The sequence below is a fragment of the Mus caroli genome, unplaced genomic scaffold, assembly GCF_978045245.1.
Source record: "Mus caroli unplaced genomic scaffold, Mus_caroli_1 scaffold_16, whole genome shotgun sequence".
NCBI classification, from domain to species: Eukaryota; Metazoa; Chordata; class Mammalia; order Rodentia; family Muridae; genus Mus; species Mus caroli.
The window spans coordinates 22,457,979-22,478,870 of record NW_028227271.1 but is presented as its reverse complement, the minus strand read 5'-3'; the positions used below and the strand labels follow the sequence as shown (position 1 = coordinate 22,478,870).

The 20,892-nt window shown below is 53.7% G+C and overlaps 2 protein-coding genes across 3 annotated transcripts in view; one reads left to right on the top strand and one right to left on the bottom strand.

Annotated features, from left to right (window-relative positions):
* Nucleotides 1-11,415, top strand: part of L3mbtl2 (L3MBTL histone methyl-lysine binding protein 2) — a 19,934-nt gene extending 8,519 nt beyond the window's left edge. Inside the window, exons 9-17 of one of the 2 annotated variants that reach the window (XM_021182863.2) lie at nt 5,038-5,269; nt 5,687-5,763; nt 6,068-6,172; nt 6,959-7,106; nt 7,397-7,479; nt 7,812-8,046; nt 8,449-8,514; nt 9,301-9,411; nt 10,072-11,415. In XM_021182863.2, the coding sequence (XP_021038522.1) occupies nt 5,038-5,269; nt 5,687-5,763; nt 6,068-6,172; nt 6,959-7,106; nt 7,397-7,479; nt 7,812-8,046; nt 8,449-8,514; nt 9,301-9,411; nt 10,072-10,220 (1,206 nt within the window). In that variant the 3' untranslated portion in view covers nt 10,221-11,415. Of the gene's footprint in view, nt 1-5,037; nt 5,270-5,686; nt 5,764-6,067; nt 6,173-6,958; nt 7,107-7,396; nt 7,480-7,811; nt 8,047-8,448; nt 8,515-9,300; nt 9,412-10,019 lie in introns of both variants that reach the window. The other variant, XM_021182862.2, reaches the window with a different exon arrangement.
* Nucleotides 9,355-20,892, bottom strand: Chadl (chondroadherin like). Its single transcript, XM_021182861.3, has 6 exons — nt 20,725-20,892; nt 19,369-19,543; nt 17,048-18,751; nt 16,484-16,650; nt 15,156-15,354; nt 9,355-9,493 (listed from the first exon to the last, which is right to left on the bottom strand). Exons 1-5 carry the CDS (start codon nt 20,868-20,870, stop codon nt 15,168-15,170), a joined length of 2,379 nt encoding a protein of 792 aa, XP_021038520.2. The 5' UTR covers nt 20,871-20,892; the 3' UTR covers nt 9,355-9,493; nt 15,156-15,167.

Below are 20,892 nucleotides of genomic sequence, written 5' to 3'. Positions count from 1 at the left end.
CTCAGTTTTTCCATCCTTCATATGATTCAGGCATTTGTTTTGTTTTTATGATTCTAGGGGGTGGGACCTAGGGATTTCCATACACTAGCACTGTGAGTACAGCCCCTAGTTCCCCATCATAATACTCTTCTGAGACCTCTTGGGCAGCCTTCAGCCCAGTGCTGCTGCAGTTGCTGGCCACCTGCCTCCCTGCCCAGACCCTCGTACACCATATGAATCATGTTGCTTTGTTGGCCTTTTGGATTTAACATCTCCCAGATTGCTGCCCTTGCTTCTAGCATTTTCAATCGTATCTGAGGTTTCCATTGCTGTGATAAAGCTCCCTAACCACAAAGCAACCTTGAGAGGAGACGGCTAACTTTGCTTATCCTTCCTTCCACATCCAAGAGATCAGGGCAGGAGTTCAGAGAAGGAACCCAGAGGCCTGAACTGAAGCCGAGGCCATGGAGGAGAACTCTGTGCTGGCTCACTCCTTACGGTTCTCTCAGTCTGATTGCTTACTTACTCGTTTGTTTGTTTGTTTGTCCAAGATAGGGTCTCTCTGTGTAGCCCTGACTGTCCTAGAACTTACTCTTTTGACCTCAGAACTGTAGATCTTTCTTCCTCTGCCTCCTGAGTGCTGGGATTAAAGAGATGTGCCACCACTGCACGACTTTAGCCTGCTTTCTTGTAGCATCCAGGAACACCAGCTCAGGGGTGGCACTGCTCATGACGGGCTGGGCCCTCCCATATCAATCATCAATAAAGAAAAACGCACCATAGACTTGCCCATAGTCTGCTGGGGCATTTTCCCCATTGAGTTTCCCTCCTCTAAATGCGTTTAGCTTGTATCCAGTTGACATAAAACAAACTGGGCAACACAGAGGAATCACTCAGAGATGGGATTATGTGCTGGTAAGAGACAGCACTATAAGCTGGCCGTGGTGGCGGCACAGGCCTTTAACCCCAGCACTCGAGAGGCCAAGGCAAGTGGATCTTACACTGAGTCTGTATTATGAGTCCAGGTCGGTTTGAGGATCCAAGTTCAGTTCCCAGCACACATCAGGCAGCTCAAAATTGTAACTCCAGCTTCAGAGGATCTAACACATCTTCTGACCTCCACAGGTACACACACACACATACACACACACAAACACACACACACACATACACACACATAAAAAGTTAAAAACAGCACTGTGGGAATACAAGGAAAGAATATATATATATATATACATTATATATATATATATATATATATATATATATATATATATATATATATATATATATATATATATATAATTTCCCCTCTGCCTAGATTCTCCAACCTGGCAGGAGAAGTAAGAGTCGTGCCTGCAAATAGTGATTAAAAACAGCCCCCATCTGAACTGGGGCTACTCAACCATCTGTATGGACATAGCAGTTCAGCCAGAGAAAGCTGCTTTGGCTGGCCATGGTGGCACAGGCCTTTAATTCCAGGACTTGAAATGTAGAGGCAGATGGATCTCTGTGTTTAAGGCCAGTGTGGTCTACATAACGAGTTGTAAGCAGGCAGGGACTCTGTAGTGAGATCCTCTTTCATAAAACAGCAAAAGCTTAGAAAGCTGCTTTACCTGACTGAGGGTGTGTTCGTAGTCACCGTAGACGAGATGATCTGAGGCTTACAGACCACTGTCTCCCACCTCAATGGGCCATGTCCCTGATGGTACCTGGGACACCTTGAGGTCTCTTGCACGAGGCATTCATGGTGTCCTTAGGTTGTGTAGGCGTCCCAGCAGGATGCCTGTTCTCAGAGGGGCAGCTTTCCAACTGGTTTCCCAGAGAGCGGCTTTTGAATTGTTCCTGCATGGATTCTGTGCAAGCCGACTTTGAAACAAAGATGGAGTCACAGACAAGGCCCTGGGTGTGGGTCGCCTGAACTGGTAGAAAACCAGCCTCTCCCACGCTGTGCTCAGTGCACTTCACAGGAGCATTCCTTTTTTTTTTCAAAGTGGAGATGGTTTTTCCTTTGAACTTTTTGGGTTTGTGTGTCTTTGGCTGTTTGTGTCTCCTTTTGGCTTTCCCCATGCTCCATATTCAGCCAAGTGGGGCTTTGTCTCCTGTTTACCCCTCGTTGCATAGTTGGCATATGTAGTGATTGGGGCAACTGGCTTCTTGCTCAGCCAGCACTCTTATAGACAGATGATGGCAGGTGGTGCGGCCACCAGGGTTAGCACACTCACGAGAATATGGGCGTGTACCACGTGGACCAGTCTGCAAGCCTGTAAGGATTGCTCCCAGCTCATCCTGCTTTGCACTCTGGAGGGACAGAGGGTAGAACTGGACTACCAGTCCCCGGTTGGGGTTAGAAAAAGAGAACGAGGTGCTGTCAGACAATAGAAGGTTCCAGACAGGCTCATTGGGAGGGCACTGCCTCAGAGAAGACTTGAAGTACTGGGCTTTGACAGGGTGATCACAGCTTAGGTGTCCCCAGTGGGAAGCACTGGACTGTCTCTTTGTCAGACGCCTCTGAAAGCAAGGGTGGTAGGGCAGAATTGGGTGGGCTTGTAGAGAGTGCCCCAGACAGTAAGTGCACAGCATGTGTGTGGGTTCTTGTCGGTTTTGTTTTCTGAGACAGTCTCATACAGGGCAAGGTGGCTTCAAACTTGTGATGTAGGTGAGGGGTGCCCTGGAACTTTTGACATTTTATTACAGTGCGTGGGTAGAAGTGTCAAGACAGCTGGGCGTGGTGGCGCACGCCTGTAATCCCAGCACTCAGGAGGCAGAGGCAGGCGGATTTCTGAGTTTGAGGCCAGCCTGGTCTACAGAGTCTCAAAAAAACAAAAAACAAAAAACCAAAAAAAAAAAAAAAAGAAGTGTCAAGACAACCGTGAGCGTCCCAGGGATTGACCTCAGGCCTTCAGGCTTGGCAGCAAAGTTCTTTTACCCACTGAACCATTTAACCACTTAGCAAGCCTAACCTTGAACACCTTGAACTTCTTTTTTTTTTTTTTTTTGGTTTTGGTTTTGGTTTTGGTTTTGGTTTTTTTGAAACAGGGTTTCTCTGTACAGCCTGGCTGACCTGGAACTCACTTTGTAGACCAGGCTGGCCTCAAACTCAGAAATCCGCCTGCCTCTGCCTCCTGGGTGCTGGGATTAAAGGCGTGCGCCACCACGCCCGGCTGAACCTTGAACTTCTAATCCTTCAGCCTCTGGCTTTGAAGTGCTGAAATTACAGACAGAATCCATCAAACCCAGTGCTATAATGTTTTAGGGGTTTTGTTGTTTGAGACAGGGTTTCTTTACGTAGTACTGTCTTTCCTGGAATTTAGTATGTAGCTCAGACTGGCCTTGAACTCACAGAGGTCTGCCTGCCTCTGCCTCCTGAGCGCTGGGACAACTAAAGGTGTGCACTCTCATGCCCAGCCCACAGTACTGTCTTTTCCTCACTGGGTCAGGCATGCCTGCATGCAGTCATTCATTCATTCTCTTGCAAACCAGACTGAATGTGGCTCTGAGCTGAGAATGAGCCTTAAAAGGACTGTGTTAGAGAAGGCCAGGTAGAGGAAGTGGCTTAAGCCTTACAAGCCCAGGACTTCGTCATGACAGGCCTAGGCCTGTTACTCTCCTAGATGAGCTGCTGTTACCTGTGGTTGGTGGCAGGAGGTAGTCTAGCCATGAGCTTTGGAAAGGCAAGGTCTGTCTGGTTTAGGATACTGGGTTAGCTCTTGTGTTTCTGGGTTGTAACCTCTGAGTTTGCCCCTCCAGCACGTTTAGCAACAACCCCGCTCAGCATCAGCATCTCGAGGCCCGAGCTGCAATTTAGTCAGCTGTGTCCTGATGCTAGAAAGCCAGACAGCCTACCTTAGAGACAGACATCCTGCTTTCTTGCACTTCGTAGACTGCTGTTCAAGTGTGCTAAGCCCTAGGAGTCACATTTGCAAACTGTTTCATGTATGTATGTGTATGCTACATACCACTGGACAAAAATCTTGCATGTGCCGCCCACAGAGGGCCAGAGGTAGAAGAAAGAGTTAGGTGCCAAGGGATCAGTGCAGAGCTTGTGAAAAGCCCGGAACGGACACCAGAACTAAGTCTGCCTGTACTTTTCTAGGTCACTTGAGTTTCCTTGGTCTGAAGTAGGTTCTGGGATTTCCATTATCCTGACTGAGAACTCTAGGTCTGCCCACTGTGCTGTTCTGAGGGACTGGGGCTCAGGCACCCTGAGATTTCACCACCCTTCCCTGTCCTGACCCTTAAAAAAAAGATTTATGTGTATAGGTGTTTTGACTGCATGTATATCTGTGTCATATGCATGCTGTCCCTTGAAGGCCAGAAGAGGGCATTGGGTCCCCAGGAACTGGAGTTATAGAAGGCTGTGAGCTGCCATATAAGCCTGGAATCAAATCTGGATCCTTAGCCGGGCGTGGTGGCGCACGCCTTTAGTCCCAGCACTCGGGAGGCAGAGGCAGGCGGATTTCTGAGTTCGAGGCCATCCTGGTCTACAAAGTGAGTGCCAGGACAGCCAGGGCTACACAGAGAAACCCTGTCTCGAAAAAACCAAAAAAAAAAAAAAAAAAAAAAATCTGGATCCTTAGGAAGGGACATGTTTTAACTGCTGAGTCATCTCTGCATCCCTCCTTTGCTGACCTTTTGTTTAGTTTGCTTTGGTTTTTCTTTTTTTTTTTTTAAAGATTTATTTATTTATTATATGTAAGTACACTGTAGCTGTCTTCAGATATTCCAGAAGAGGGCGCCAGATCTTGTTGCAGATGGTTGTGAGCCACCATGTGGTTGCTGGGATTTGAACTCTGGACCTTCGGAAGAGCAGTCGGGTGCTCTTACCCACTGAGCCATCTCACCAGCCCTGCTTTGGTTTTTCAAGACCAGGTTTCTCTGTATAGCCTTGGCTGTCCTGGAACTTATTCTGTAGAGCAGGCTGGCCTCAGACTCAGATCCGCCTGCCTCTGCCTCTCTGGTGCTGGGATTAAAGGCCTGTGCCAGCACACTCAGCTTTTGCTCACAGCAGGGATGTGGGGTTGGTGACTGACGCACTGCTTTCCTGTGCCCTTGCAGATGGTAGAAAGCATGAAGTACCCTTTCCGACAGGGCATGCGCTTAGAGGTTGTTGACAAGACCCAGGTGTCACGTACCCGCATGGCCGTGGTGGACACAGTAATCGGGGGTCGCCTCCGGCTCCTCTATGAGGATGGTGACAGTGATGACGACTTCTGGTGCCATATGTGGAGTCCCCTGATCCACCCAGTGGGTTGGTCCCGGCGTGTTGGCCACGGCATCAAGATGTCAGGTCAGTAGAACCCCTGGCTGTTGCGACTCCAGGCTCAGCCTCCCCCTAAAGACCAGCAGGGCCTTTGCTGTGCCTCACAGTAGTGCAGTGAAGTGGCCTGTCATTGCTACCCTGCAAGTGACAATGTTGAAGATCAGAGAGGCCGGTGAGTCAGGTCACTCAGCTCAGTCTGAAGAGCAAAATCAAGATGTAACACAGATGGCATTGCCACTGGCCAGAGCCAAAGAGCCTGGGTCCCCGTGCTGCCGAGTCCACACTACTGCTCCAGGGTCCTCTGTTTTCCCATTTAGGGAAGCAGCTGGGGCACAGCTGAGAACAAAGGTAGCCTGCCTGGTCACATACTTCTGGGAGAAGCATGGGATAACCAGGGGCTGCCTTCACCTCCCTTTTCCTCCATCTTCTCCGTCATCTCCCTAGACAGACGATGTGACATGTCTCATCACCCCACCTTCCGGAAAATCTACTGTGATGCTGTACCTTACCTCTTCAAGAAGGTGAGGTACCGCCTGTGGACGCTTTCCCCCGGCCCTACTCCTTCATTGGCTTCTCTGTGGGACTGTCCCTTGCCTCTTTTGTAAGAGATTGTCCCACCGTCCTTAACATGCTGAGAACCTTTAGGAGAGTAGACTGAAGCAAGGTCCCATTGGAGCCTGGTTTGGCTGGTCACGGCCTCCTAAGTTCTGGCACCACCACACCCGGTGGGACTGTCCTTTGCCCTCTGTTGCCAGCCCAGGCCTGCAGTATCGGCAAGATTGTCCTTACCTTCTCCTGAATCCACAATTGCATCATCCCTTTAAGGTCCGAGCTGTCTACACGGAAGGTGGCTGGTTCGAGGAAGGAATGAAACTAGAGGCCATTGACCCTCTGAATCTGGGCAGTATCTGTGTAGCAACCATCTGCAAGGTGAGCCTCTTCCGGCCTCCAGCATGGCTGCCTGAGGGTCAGATGGCACAGGGCTCTGCTCCCACTGTATGGTCATGGGCCTCTCACACTGGCTGCTTGTTGCCCGTAACTTCTGTATGGTAAAGGGAGACTATTCACTCCTGCTTTTTATCAGAACCTTCTTGTTAGGGTTTAGACTAAATCTTTTAAGCGTTGTCCTATGTCAGGTATCAGCTAAATACTGCCCCCTCAAGTAGGCCTTTCTGCCACTAGCCCGACCTTTGCATGCCCAGAGCCTCAGCCCAGCTTCTTGCTCCTACCTGCTGCCATTGCTGAGCCTAAGGACACTCTTAATTGTCCACCTAGCCTGCTCTGTCCTGCCACATGCTAGCTCCATACTCAGAGCCTGGGGGCAGTAAGGCAGGTGCAGTCCTGACTGCCACCCACGGGCTGGCTCTCTGCTGGAGAGGGTCCACTATCCTCCATTCCTCAGTAGTCTGCCAAACACCAAAACTGGGGTATTCTGGCAGAAGGCCGAATTCCACGATCTGGTTGGATCCATGTCTCATGTCCAGTCGTAGCCACCTTGTTGGATTTGCAGTTAATGACACATGCCATCCATTTCTTTGTACCCTACCCTAGGGCTGCTTTGGTTTTGTTTTTAATTGCATTCATTTATATGTGCATAGAAGTCAGGACAGTTTTGTGGTAGCTGGTGTGTCCTTCCACTGTATGGGTTCTAGGGATCAAACACAGATCATGCTGGGCAGTTTTTACCCTTTGAGCCATCTTGCTGACCCCTCCTAGGTGCTCTTGGATGGTTACCTGATGATCTGCGTGGATGGGGGGCCCTCCACGGATGGTTCTGATTGGTTCTGCTACCACGCCTCCTCCCATGCCATCTTCCCAGCTACCTTCTGCCAAAAGAATGAAATTGAGCTCACACCCCCAAAAGGTGAGGCCACAGCCCGGATCCCTGATGTGTGGCACCTTGGGCCTCTCTGGCCACCACTACCTTTACACTGCCTGGGCTGACCCAGCCAATCCATGTGTAGCTGGTGAACAGGACCACTCCTGTGTGTTAGGGCCGTCCAGGAACTGAGCAGCAGGACTGTTGTAGAGCAGGTGTCATGCTGGAAAGAAGGGTTGCTGCAGACTACGCTGGGACTCAGCTGCAGGGTCCCTGCAGTGTGCTGCTCTGCCCTTAACCCCCTTCCTCATTCTTCATCATGCTCTCCCACGCAGGGTATGAGACACAGCCTTTTACCTGGGAGACCTACTTAGCGAAGACCAAGTCAAAAGCTGCTCCAGCACGACTCTTTAACATGGTGAGGAGACTCCAGATTCTAGTGCTGGGGTCAGGGAGTTTGAGGCGGCCAGGGGCAATTTCAACCCCCTTCTTTAAGTCTTTATTGCTGGGATCAGTAAAGCGGCTTCTAGAAAACTCTGTTAATGTGGATACTTGCTGGGCCACAGTGTGGACTTGTCCCTTCTCCACAGAGGGGTTGGCACTTGAGAGTTTAATGGGATTGCTGCCTGAAGGAACCTCTCCCAATGGCCCTTCTCCCTACTCCATTCCGCCAGCAGCTTCCTGCCTACCTGGACACTTGCTAAGGCCTAGAACTGGCCAGCTGGGCAACTGCTTTCTTCTCCCATCCAGGACTGCCCCAACCATGGCTTCAAGGTGGGCATGAAGCTGGAGGCTGTGGACCTGATGGAGCCCCGGCTCATCTGTGTGGCCACCGTGAAGCGAGTGGTGCATCGGCTCCTCAGCATCCACTTCGATGGCTGGGACAACGAGTATGATCAGTGGGTGGACTGCGAATCCCCGGACATCTACCCTGTCGGCTGGTGTGAGCTCACCGGCTACCAGCTCCAGCCACCTGTGTCCGCAGGTGGGACCGGGTTGCCCAGCTCAGACAGCTCTTGAGCATGCTTCTCCGGGCTTTTCTCTACCTGCCAGCTGCTCCTCCACATGCCCAGCATCCTCTGGCATGAGACGGAGAAGGCTCCAGGTTGCACTGAGCAGAGTGTGTGCCCTGCCTCTCATCTTGCTCCTGGCCTCTCCCCTGCCCTGCAGAGCACCTTCCTTCATCTTGCCCGCTCTGTCCTATGCCTGGGACCTTGTGTACCCACCCACACCCCTCCAGCAGCCCTGGTGACGGGGGCGGATGGAATAGCTGCTCTCCCGCCACTTCCCCATCCTGTTTCAGTGTCTGGCTTCTCTCATATATGAGGGCCAGTGCCCTCTGATGGGGGTGCCCTGTGACCTTACAGAACTCTCTTCTCATCTTTAGAACCAAACACACCTCAGAAAGGCAAAGACGCCACAAAGAAGAAGAAGAAACAGTTTGGGAAGAAAAGTAAGTAAAACTGCAAAGCCCTGAGCCCAGCCTGGGCACTGCCCACACAGTGCCCCACGAGGACCCTGTGTCTTAGGGGATCCAGAACATAGTAATGGGATAGGAATGTAGTGTGTGCTGAAGAAGAGAGAAGGGGGTCCCATCCCGTCCCTGCTGCTGCTTTTGCGAAGCAACCTGTAGATGCTTGTTCTGGGGAAAGGCAGAGAGAAAGGAACCCTCCCCCTCCCAACATTCATTCCTGGACAGGAGAGGAGGGCAGGGGACAAAGTCATTCCCAACTGTCCAGTGTGAAAAGTAGTGACACAGTGCGGGCATCAGACCGAGAAGAGGATGTTCTGCAGTGAGACAGAGCCACCGCAGAACTGGGTGTCCCTGGGTAGGAGTGGCATTTGAATTGAGCCTGTGCTGTTCAAAGTGGGGACCTGCACACGCCATGTTCCTTCTAAGAAATCAAGCATCGCCAGGCAGTGACGCGCACACCTTTAGTCCCAGCACTCGGGAGCAGAGGCAGGGGCCTCTCTGTAAGTGTGAGGCCAGCCTGGCCTGCCAAGCAAGTTCCAGGACAGCCAGGGCTATACAGAGAAACCCTGTCTGGAAAAAAGAAGGAAAAGAAAGCAACACACAAGCTAGCTAGCATCCACACTACTTTGACCTCGGGCACCTGGCTGATAAGGGAAGGGATATTGAAAATTGGGGTCCAGGTCCACTGTGCCGGTTCCACACTGCTGGCTAGCACTAATGCTAGGTATTTTGTTTGTTTGTTTGTTTTTAAATTTTTATTCATAGGGAAAAGAATCCCATCAGCCAAGACTCGGCCCCTCAGACAGGGCTCCAAGAAACCCTTACTGGAGGACAACCTTGAGGCTTTGGGGGTCTCGGAACCAGTTCCTGATGACAGTAAGAGCCGGTGGGCTGGGTAGGGTCAGCCGGTCAGGGGCAAGCTGCTCCACTCTCAGATGTGGTCTCTTTGTTTCTCTACCTGGACACAGAAAAACAGAGTCAAGCTTAAAGGATATTTTCCAGGCACGGAATAGTTTTCAAACCACTGGACTGGAAAAAATCTCCTAACCACCCCATCCAGCTCTGAACTGAGAAGTCTCTCTCTCCAGCCATGTGTCCTGGCTTTCCCTTCCTCCCCTGCCTCTAAATACCCCCATGCTCACTAAAGGGTGTAACAGGGCCAGGATTTGCCTGGGGTCCTCGTTCTTACTGCGGTGTATTTGGGGGATCACATGCCATAGGACATGTAGCATCAGCAATAATTTCAGGAGTTGGTTCTCCCTCCATAGGGTCTCCCGCAGGCTGTCAGCTTGGCTGCAAGTGCTGGTTTCTCACCGGCTGTGCCTGCAGCCTTGAACCTTCTCTGTGGCTCCCAGCGACCTCCAAAGTCCTCTCTGAAGGAAGCTAACTTCCTCAGCAGCCTTTCATCCTACCCACAGGCACCTTCACACCTTCACATGCTCATTCCCACCTTTCTGCCTCCCTCCCTCCCTCCCTCTCCACAGTTATCGCTGTGTGTGTGAAGGAGGAGCACCAGGACATGCCCTCGCCTGACAGGTCGCCCAGTCCACAGCTGCCTCTCCCCATTGAGAGCATCAAGCAGGAAAGGGACAACTGAGACTTCCCTGGCATCAGCCTGGACCCTAACTGAAGCCAAGCCTGGTCATGGAGCAGAGAGGAGGCCCGGCTTTACTGCTGTGCAGTAAATGGACAGCCTGGTGTTCCGGGGCTGCCTCTGCCCTCTGGCTGACACTCATTGCACCCTCAGCACACTGGAAAACTAGACTGGTCCCCATGGTCTACCCAGGCAAGTGGTGGAAGGAAGGTTATGGAGCAGCCGATGCTGGGTGAGAACAGAGCCACCTCCACCCAAAATAAATTGAGGGTCATGTACCTCCTGGGGGCACCCTGCTCCACCTGATGTCCCAGGAGCCCCACTGTGGCAGGGAATTGACCAAGTAGTGGGCTCAAGAGATTTGGGTTTGGGCCTTGACCTCAGGGATGACAAGAACACTGACTTCCTTTCTGAGAGGGAACAGCTGGGAAGATGTGCGGGGACGTGAGCCCCTAAGGGAGACTCAGGCCAGGCTACTTGCTGTCAGGTAACAGGATCAGACAGTAGTTTGGTCCATGTAGTCGGGGGCCTGCCTGAGACCGTCCTTCTCCAGAGTGGGGCTTGGGCTGACTAACATTCCCTCTCCCTGCCTGGTTAGCCCAGCCACTGCTCAGCTCAGCCTCTTTACAGCATCTGGCCTTTGGTTTTCCCACTTGGACACATTTTTGTTTTATTTTTGAGACAGGGTCTATGTAGTACTTGCTGTTCTGGGGCTTGGTATGCAGCCCATGCAGATTCTAAACCGGTAGGGATCCCCTGGCCTCTGCCTTCCGAGGCCTGGGATTAAAGCTGTGCACCCAGCCCCCGGCTAGACAGTTTGGCCCGGCCCTCCAGGGTCATCCTGAACAGCCCTGGGTCTCCTGCAGTGCCCCTGTGTCTGACTGGGATTTAGACAGAAGCAGTGAGGCCAGTGGCTCCCTACGGCTGTGGCTGTGCTGTGTGGCCATCTATGGGCCTACGCCAGTCAAGTCTTGTTCATCCCTGAGGGGAGATGTGAGTGGCCAGTCATCATGGACTGGGCAGGTTCTGAGAGAAGTTGGTCTTGATCTATCTGCTAAAGATAGCCCACCCTGTGCAGAATCTAGGCCATGAAAGAGGCCTTTGCCTGCCTGCTCTCCTCAAAGGGAAGAAGATGAAAGTCCACAATAAAAGGCAGGTTCAATTCCCAGCAGCCACCCACAGCACCTGTATCGTGAGCTCCAAGGGAGCCTGGGTCTCTGGTTTCCGTGGATACAAATGTGCACATCCTTAAACGTAATTAAAAATAAAATCTTTGAAGAAAACAATGTGATGATATCAGATGAGTGGGCCTCGGCCTCTAGGAGCAGACATTGTGGGGAAGGTGGCCCAGGTGTGCCTTTAGATAGACCTGACAAAAGAGGGTGCAGCTGGATGTTTGCCCTTCATTCCAGGCCTGCCTGGCCCCAGACTCCCCATCCTTTCACAGATGAGCGGAGGGAGGCTGTGGGTCCATTGATAAAACTTGAGAGCTGGGGCTGGCTGGGCTTAGGCTGACTGACTGCAGATTCTTGTTCAGTTAGAACGACAGAAACGAAACGAGCTCTCATACAGCCTAAGCCAACCTCAATTTCTGATCTCCCGCTTCCTGAATTCGGGGGTTAGAGATGTGCGCTACCACACCTCTCTGAGACAAGTCCCTTCTAAAGTCAAACCCACAGGGTATATATATTCTGACATGCCACTTCAGGGTCGAGTGTGAAGACAGTTACTATGCGAAGGGAACAACAAAGACCGGCCTCTGTCTCCATAACCGTATCTGTATTGTAATTAGTGGTTCTTGGAGCTCACCTGTCCCGAGTTCCAACCCTGGCACCAAGTTGGAGTAGCAGTGTTGGTGAATTAAGAAATGCACATAACTGATGTTGCTGATGTTAAGGGGTCAGATTTGTCTGACTAGGTAGCTCAGGCCGGCCTTGAGCTCAACCTTCCCTCAGTTATAAGAGTTGTGGGAGAGCCGGGCGTGGTGGCGCACGCCTTTAATCCCAGCACTTGGGAGGCAGAGGCAGGCAGATTTCTGAGTTCAAGGCCAGCCTGGTCTACAGAGTGAGTTCCAGGACAGCCAGGGCTACACAAAGAAACCCTGTCTCAAAAACAAAGAAAGAAAGGAAAAAAACAGTTGTAGGACAAGGCCTCATGCTGTGCGTTCTGAGAATCAAGACTGGTCTTTAGAAGCCAGTACCCAGCTTGCCCTTGGATGGGAGCCAAAGGTCTTGGAGTCTTAGCATTTGAGTTGCTAGCTGGCATCATTCTTCCTTCCACATACCCTACTTCCTCCACTGGAGGCTTTCGGTGATCATTAGACCAAATCTCAGCACTTCAAGGAGCCCACTCATTGCTTCTCAGCCTTCTGCAGACCCAGTCTCAACGAACCTTTTATGCTAGGTTCTAGCCTACTACACACTGGGATGATAATTCTTTAAGAGCTATTTATATGAGTATTCTTGCTGTCTTCAAACACCTTAAGAGGGCATCAGATCTCATTACTCATGGTTGTGAGCCACCATGCGGTTGCTGGGAATTGAACTCAGGACCTCTGGAAGATCAGTCAGTGCTCTTAACCACTGAGCCATCTCTCCAGCCCACTACTTCATTTCAGATCTTGGTTTCATTCACAGATGTGAAAAAGGAAGGCTGAGGATATAAATTGTTTGCTTAGCTGCACAGGATAAGTGACAGCGGTGGTACTGAGCCTGGGTTGATCTGCAGTCACCACGGTTGCTGGGACACTCCTTAGTATACCGTTCATGGACCACACAGCAAGCTTGCTGGGCTTCATGCAAAGTGCCAGAACACAGCGAGTGTGGCCTGGCCTCCCTCCAGGCACTGGTGCTAGGGAACAGCCCTGAGTACCTAAGTTTGATCCCTGGAACCCTCATAGGAGGTGGAGAAAACAACTCCCTTGGGCTATGTTCAGACCTCAAGCACACCATGACACATACACTGGCACGCACACACAGATAAATGTGAAAATATATGTAAATAGGAAGAGCAAGGGGACGGGAGAGACGGCTCAGTGGTTAAGAGCACTGGCTGCTCTTCCAGAGGATCCGGGTTCACATTCCAGCAACCACATGGTGGCTCAAGGCTGTCTGTAATCCCAGTTCCAGGGGATTTGAAACCCTCACACAGACTTAGATGGAGGCAGAACACCAAAGTAAATAAAACTTTAAAAGGTGAAGGGGGGGTATGGTGGCTTTAAGAGGAGAGAGGGGACCTCTTAGGCTGTATATGGAGATAGCCTCATATGGCCTGGGGTGACCGTGAATTTATCCTGCCTCCCAAGTACAAGGATTACAATGGTTTCTCACTAGTGCTGGCACCTGTGGCTGTAACTGTTGCCTAGAGCAAGCCTGGAGGGAGGGTGCTACCACTGAGTACCAATTACGTCATTCAAGAAGGGTTTCTCTGTGTAGGTCTGGCTGTCCTGGAACTCACTCTGTAGACCAGGCTGGCCTTGAACTCAGAGATCTGCCTGCCACTGCTAGGAGGTCTAGAATTAAAGGTGTGCCACAGCCTCCACCTGGCCCGAAGGAGGATTTGTATCCTGTAGCTCAGAGATCTTTTCTTGTGTGCACATGCATTCATCCATGTGTGTGAACATGCGTGTGTGGGAATCAGAGAACTGCACGGGTGCCAGTTCCTGCCTTCTACCTTAAGACTGTCTCTGCCTGTCTCACCACCACCTCACCTCTGTCTCTCACACAGCTCTACCTCTCCTGTGAGTGCTGGTGGAAGCCAAAGCTGTTGTCCCCTGAAGCTGGGGTTACAAGCATTTGTGAGCCACCTGCCCTACATGGGTGATGGGAATCAAACTTGGGTCCTCTGCAGGAGCAGTGCATGCACTCAGACATCCCAGCCCCTGATGGGGGTCTCTGTTGTTTGCTGTGAGCCCAGGGTGGCTGGCACATGGGCTTCTGAGAGTCTCCCATCTCAGCTTCCCACTTCCCTGTAGGAGCGCTAGGATTGTAGACGGTCCTGCTGTGTGTCTGGCTTTTATGGGGGCTCAGGCCCTCATGCTTGTGTGGCAGGTGTTATACCCCAGATCCACAGTGAGGTATTCCTTCCCCACTCTAAACCTGCCTCCACTAGGAACAGTTTGTGGCTTAAATTGTGTTTCTGTAGAAGATAGTTAAACTCCCAGTAACTCAGAACGTGACCTCTTGGAATTAGGGTCTTCTATTAAATGGCAGTGATAGATTAAAGGTCACTATATGTTGAGCTGCCATCCTTATGAAAAGGAGAAGTGTACAGACTGATAAATGGAAGGATGGAGAGTATCACACTGAAAGGCAGGTTAGAAAATGGCACAGGCCACCACCGGCCAGCAACAGCAAGATGGGGTCCTTTATTCCATGATTTCCAACCTCAAACCTCCAAGGACAGCCAGGCACATTGTGCTGTACCCAGTTCACAGTTTAGTCTCATGGCAACCTCGAGGAACTAATATAAACACCACTTGATTGCCTCAAGTCTTCAAACCCAGAGTTGGGGGAGGGGCACAGCCTTCTCCACACCTTTCTCTTTGCTCTTTTCCTCTATGACATGGTCTCCTCCCTTTGGACTCCACACTTGGTCTTACGTGTCTGCATCGGGGCCTCCTGCATCTGGGAGCTCACCCTGCAGCAGCCTGCTCAGCCCTCAGAGCTACATCAAGGCACATTGAGAGTTGAAGCTGGGTCAGGACCTGACTGTCAACATCAAGTGACATCTCAGCCTGTGACTTGCAGTGGTTGGGAGGCAGAGCCAACCTGAACTCCCCCTCCCCTCCCTGAGAAGAGCCAGGTCTATGAGGTCAGCATGGGAAAGGGCGGGGTCCACACGGATCGAGTAAAAACAGAAATGGGATGACTAGATTGTGGCGTCCACAAAAGCATCAAGTCATCTCCTTAAAGTATGAGGGGAAGGGATGTTACTGCATCATGCAAGGAGACCATGGGTCACTGCCCAGCTCAGGAATCACAAGGCAGGACTGGGAAAAGTTGGGGCTCAGCTTCCCAGGGCTAACCTTGTCTGTTCCTCAATGTCGGCTGTGGGTGGGAGTTCTCCTGGCACTGCCCCTGGAGGTTGGTGTCCTCTTGGCCTTCCTGGCAGTCCAGCCTGGGCAGGCTTCAAAGACAGGAGCTACAACCTTCACCTTCTGGCCACGGACACTGGGAGGGGTAGCACAGGTGGCACCCACCCGCAGGTTCAGCCCAGTGAGCCACCTGAGGAAGAGAGGGAGATGGGGCGCCCACTCTAGATGAGTGTGGGCGAGAGTAGCCCCGAGGGAGCATGAGGAGAGCTCAAGAGCTTGGAGGCAATGTACCGGAGGAACAGTCTACTGCGTGCTGGCTGGGTGGCTCGCCTCCATGTCACTTCAAGCCTCTGATCCCTTCTGCATAGAAAGGAAATCAGTGCTCTCATGTCCCAGGCACAGTCTGCCTCACTGATTCTCCAGCAGCCACAACCACGTGGCTGGGCTGCTCCCCTCTCTTCACAGGACTCATATCGTAAGACTTCAGAGCCTAAACTTACTAAAGTAGTCGGCTCGCTTGCCCACTGATGCTTGTTCTATTAGAACAACAAGGACTGGGTCTCACGAAGCTCAGGCCAACTTCTGAGATTTGAACTCGGGACCTTTGGAAGACCAGTTGCCACTCTTAACTGCTGAGCCATCGCTCCAGGTCTCCAACCTCAACTTCTGGTCTTCTAATCCTTAGAAGTGCTATGTTACAGATGTGCGCTACCACACCTGTATTTATGAAGCACTAGAAACTGAACCCAGAGCTTTGTGCATACCAGGCAAGCCCTCTACAGACTGAGCTTCATCCCTAACCGTTGCTTTTGTGTTTTGAGGCAGAGTCTCATATTGCCCGTGCTGACTTCATACTCCGGCGTCCTACCTCTGCTTCCCAGGTGCTGGGATTATAGGCATGTTTGTGTTTCTCAGGTCCCAACACTCCAAGCAAGGACAACACCATCCTGATTTATGAAGGAATTAAACCTTAGTTTTGTGGTACCTGTGCCAGGCATGTCTATCTTGATTAATAATGGATGTGGGAGGGTCCAGTTCATTGCAGGCAGTGCCAGCCCAGGTAGGTGGTCCTGGGTTATATAGGAAAGCAAGCTGAGCACACCCGCAAGCAGTGTTCCTCCCTCCTCATCTCTGCCTCCGGCAAGTTCCTGCCTGGAGCCCCCATCCTGGCTTTCCTTGCTGAACTATAAGTAACCTGTAAGCTAAACACCATCCCAAGTCTCATGGCGCACAGCCACAGTCCCTCCGAGGAGATAGCTGGGCTTGACTGGCGACAGCTGGTCCTGACCGGGGGTGGGGGGGGGTGGGGGGGGCTGTACCTGTGCAGCGGGAGCAGCTGGCAGTCACAGTGGAAAGGATTACCGCTGAGGTCGACGAGCTCCAGCCCGCTGAGCCCCAGCGGGGCAGGCAGGGACTGAAGTTGGTTCTTGTGCAGGTACAAGCTCCTCAGCCCTTTGCCCAGGCCTGAGAAGGCCCTGGGAGAAATCTGCAAGGAAGAACCCAGTCCTGTTGTGAGCCTCCACCGCCGGGTGGGCTGTGCCAGGTCTGCGGGGCGCTCCATTCCTCCCTCCTCCAGGAGAGAGACGGAAGGCCCAAGGTGGTCTACGGTGGAGGGGCAGTCCGGAGGTTAGAACCCAGGTTCATCGTATTCCGAGTCACACAATGCCCACGTTCTTTCAGTTAGGCCGGAACCCCACCCTTATGATGGCCAAGACTCTTAAGAGCAGGTAACTGCTCAGACTCAAGTTCTCCCATGCCTCTAGCTGCACCTGAGCTCCTTAAGGGCGGAGGGGGACGTTTGGATTATTGTAGCGTTCTCATGCCCTGCCTAAAATGCCTCCTAGGGACGCGTGCTTGCTGCCTGCACATCAGCCAGCACCCACCTGCTCCAGATCACTGCTATTCAGGAAGAGCTGCTGCAGCGACCGCCCCACGGGCTGAAAGGCGCCGTCTGGCAGAGCCCGGAGCGGGTTCCCCGAGAGCTGCAGCTCCTTGAGCGCCGGCAGCCCCTCCAAGGCTCCCGTCGGCACCTCTCGCAGCCGATTCCTGTCGAGGTGCAGCTTCTCCAGCTCCCGCGCTGGACCGAGCGCCCCGGGTGACACCTGGGTGATGTGATTGCCACTCAGGTAAAGGCAGCGCAAAGCCCGCGCTCCTGCCAGATCCCCGGGCGCCAGGCGGTCCACCGCGTTGTCCTGGAGGTGTAGCGAGACGAGGGCGGGTAGGGCCCGCAGAGAGGTCCCCGGGATCCTCAGGAAGCGGTTGTGCTCCAGGTACAGGTAGCCCAGGTTGGGGGCCCCTTCGAGGGCGGCGGCGCTCAGGCCGGAGAGCTGGTTGTGGGAGAGGTAGAGATAGAGCAGGCGGTCCAGGCCCGCCAAGGCGCCGGGCTCCAGCTCCGCGACGCCGCAGTGCTGTAGGTGCAGCGACACCAAGTGGCGCAAGCCCGGGAAGGCCGAGCGGGGCACCGAGGGGAAGTGGTTGCGCCTCAGGTCCAGGAGCTGGGTGTCGTTGGGGAAGCCGCGGGGCACAGCCTGCAGGCCGCGGCCGTCGCAAGTGCTGTGCCGGGTCTCGGCGACGCACGCGCAGGCCGGAGGGCAGGGCGTGCCCCACGCGGCCTCTCCGTGCGGGGAGCGAAGAGGAGGAGCGCGGGGACCGGCCGGTCGGTCCTCGTCCTCGTCCCCGTCCTCCGCCGCCGCGTCGCCCGGGCAGCGCAGGTCCGAGGGCCGCAGCGTATCCAGGGCCTCACCTCGCAGGCGCCGCGGGCCCCGGCACGCGCCATCCGAGCGCACCCGCGCGCGCACCAGCCACTCGAGCAGGGGCCGCGCGTGGCAGGCGCACCACAGCGGGTTGCCCTGCAGCCGCAGGCGGCGCAGCTGGCCGGGGACCTGCAGCGGGGGCAGGGTGGTGAGCTGGTTCCCGCGGAGGTCGAGGGTGTGCAGGCGCGGGCAGTGGGCGAAGGCCCGGGGCCCCAGGGCCTGCAGGGACCCGTGGTCCAGGGCGAGCTCCCGCAGGCCGGGCAGCGCCAGGCCGTCCTCCTCTCCCGTGTAGGTGAGCGGGTTGTGACCCAGCTCCAGCCGCGCCAGGCTGCGGGCCTGGGACAGGGCGGCCCCGGGCAGGGCCTGCAGCTCGTTGTGGTGCAGGCTGAGACGGCGCAGCGCCGGCAGGCCGGCCAGAGCCTCGGGGGCCAGGACGCTGAGCGCGTTATGAGACAGCTGCAGCCAGCGGGCACGCAGCAGCCCCTGGAAGGCCATGGCGGGCAGGTAGACCAGGGCGTTGTGGGCCAAGTTGAGAGTGGCCAGCGAGCCCAGGGCGCCGAAGGTCCCCGGGCGTAGCTCCTCCAACATGTTCCCCTCCAGCTCCAGGCGCCTCAGCGAGCCCAGCCCGTCCAGCGCCTCCTGGGGCAGGGTGCTCAGGCGGTTGGAAGCCAGGTTGAGAAGGAGCAGGCGGCCCAGGCCACGGAAGGCGCCCTCGGCCACCAGCTCCACTTGACAGTGCCGCAGGTCCAGATGCGTGAGGTGGGGCAGGTCCTGGAAGGCAGCTGCAGGGAGGACCTTCAGTATATTGCCCTGGAGGTCCAGCTTCTGGGTCAGCTGGGGACAGGAGAGGGGAAGGGAGAATGAGCTACATGGGCACTCGAGCCTTGGCCTCTCCCCATCATCTTTCCGAGTCTCTTTAGCCACAGAGCAGCCCTTACTGTGATCTGTTCCTTCTTGGCTTACTTACCCATTAGTTCATAACACCACGGGGCAAAAAAGAGTTTCTTATCCAGACAACACCCCCCCCCCCCAGCTCACCCCAGGACCTGACATAAATACATTATTATTTGCAGGTCACCTAGGTATCTCAGCCACATGAAAAGGATTTTAAATAAATTACACTGCTATTGGCTTGTTTAGTTTATTTTTGTTGTTGCTATTTGTTGTAAACCTGGGTCTGGTTAGCTTGGACCTCACTCTGTAGATCAGGCTGGTCTTGAACTCAGAGACCTGCTTGCCTCTGCCTCCTGAGTCCTGGGGTTAAAGGTGTGTGTGTGTCATTGGATTTGGCTCTCACTGGTTATTTTTCTTCCCATTCAGACCTAGATAACCTAGGCTCAAGGAGCAGTAACCAGCTAGCCAGTGGTAGAGCCATTGGTGTAGCCCAGGCTCCTGCCACTCTTCCTTCTTGCCACACTGCCAACCCATGCCAGGATTTTCCCTCTCCTGACCTCAGGGATGGCGTTTGGCACCTCAGTGAGGTTCTGGTGCCTGCAGGTAACATGCCGTCTAGAGTTGTCACAGACACAGGTCTGTGGGCATCGCTGGGCTGCTACGTGCCAGGCTGGGCTTGGGAGCAACACCATGAGCAGCAACAGCGTGAAGACCCAGGTGGAGCTCTGGGGCCTGGGAGAGAAGGGAGGAGGGGGGGCGGGAGAGACAGAGAGACAGAGAGAAACAGACAGAGCGCTGCTGTCCATGGGAAACATCAATGCTAGTGGGCACTGAACTCCTGACCCAGGACAGCTAACTCCTGCCTCAGAACTCCTCCAGGCCTTCATTATCTGGGCACAGGTTCTCTTCCGTCATGTCATATGGGGGGAGGGAAGAAGAGCTTCTGTTATCAGCCCTGGTATGGCAGCAGGAGGGAAGGCCCAGACCTAGCCCAGGTTTTAGGGTGGACTGGGAGGTCCAGATGCTGAAGGGCCTGAGAGACGCTGTCACGGTAAGCAGGCAGCTCAAGCCTCTGTGCCTGCTTCCCCTTTGTCCTCGTGTTACCTGAGTCCACATAGCTGACTGGCCTGCGACAGGGGAATTGAGGGCCTGGGTTATGTACTACAGGGGTGGGGGGCAGGATAGGTCTCACTTGTCTATTTATTGATGCACCCACCTACCTGTCCATCTCTCCACCTTGCAACTCCAGCCACTTGCCCATTTCTTCTTAGGGATGATTGTTGCCGCCATGGCTCTCCTGGCCTCCCCCCACCCCTGTTCCACCCAACAAGCCAGAGGGAATTTTCCAGAAACCTCCCTAGTGTCTCGCTGTCCCCGTGAGTAAAAAGTCCCAAATTCCTGGTGCCTCAAGAAGAATGTCTGGATTCTCCATCCATACACCTTGAGTGGCACCACTGTTCAAACCGAGCAGCAGTGAATTCACTCAGCTCCCCCTGGTAAATGCTTGGGTCGCAGGTAAGTTCTGAGCTGCCTTCCCTGATGTGGGGCTGGAACACCATCCCACGGACCTCCCTGTAGTTGCTCTCAGGATTGTTACTGCCTGACTTTGTCTCCTTTTAGTCCCAGAAGTCACCCCTTTCTCAGCGCTGATGTCCTTCTCTAGATTCTGGCTTGAGGGTCAGGGTAGGAGGAGGCCTATTAGGCTGATAACTAAAGAGGAGAAAGGTTCAGGGCATAGAAGGCTGCCACAGATCCCACTTCATAAAGCTTCAAAGGATGCACAGGCACAGCCACCTCTGGGGAACCTGAGGTACAGGAGGATCCCGTGGCTCTGTAGCTGGCCTCAGAGGCACGAGCAGATAACTGATCCTCTTTAGCCATCTAGTTCTAAATCCCTGGGCTCCAAAACTCACCTCTCCATGCCGACTGGAACTGCCAGCCTTGTCTGGAGGCCCCGCACAAGGGAAAGACCAGGGACAGTCCTTGCCTGGCCACCGGCAGTACCCACCCCCCTTTGCCCATGGGCTTGGCAGCCGGGACAGAGCTGAATGGGAAGCATTGTTAGCAGCCCAGCCGAGCTG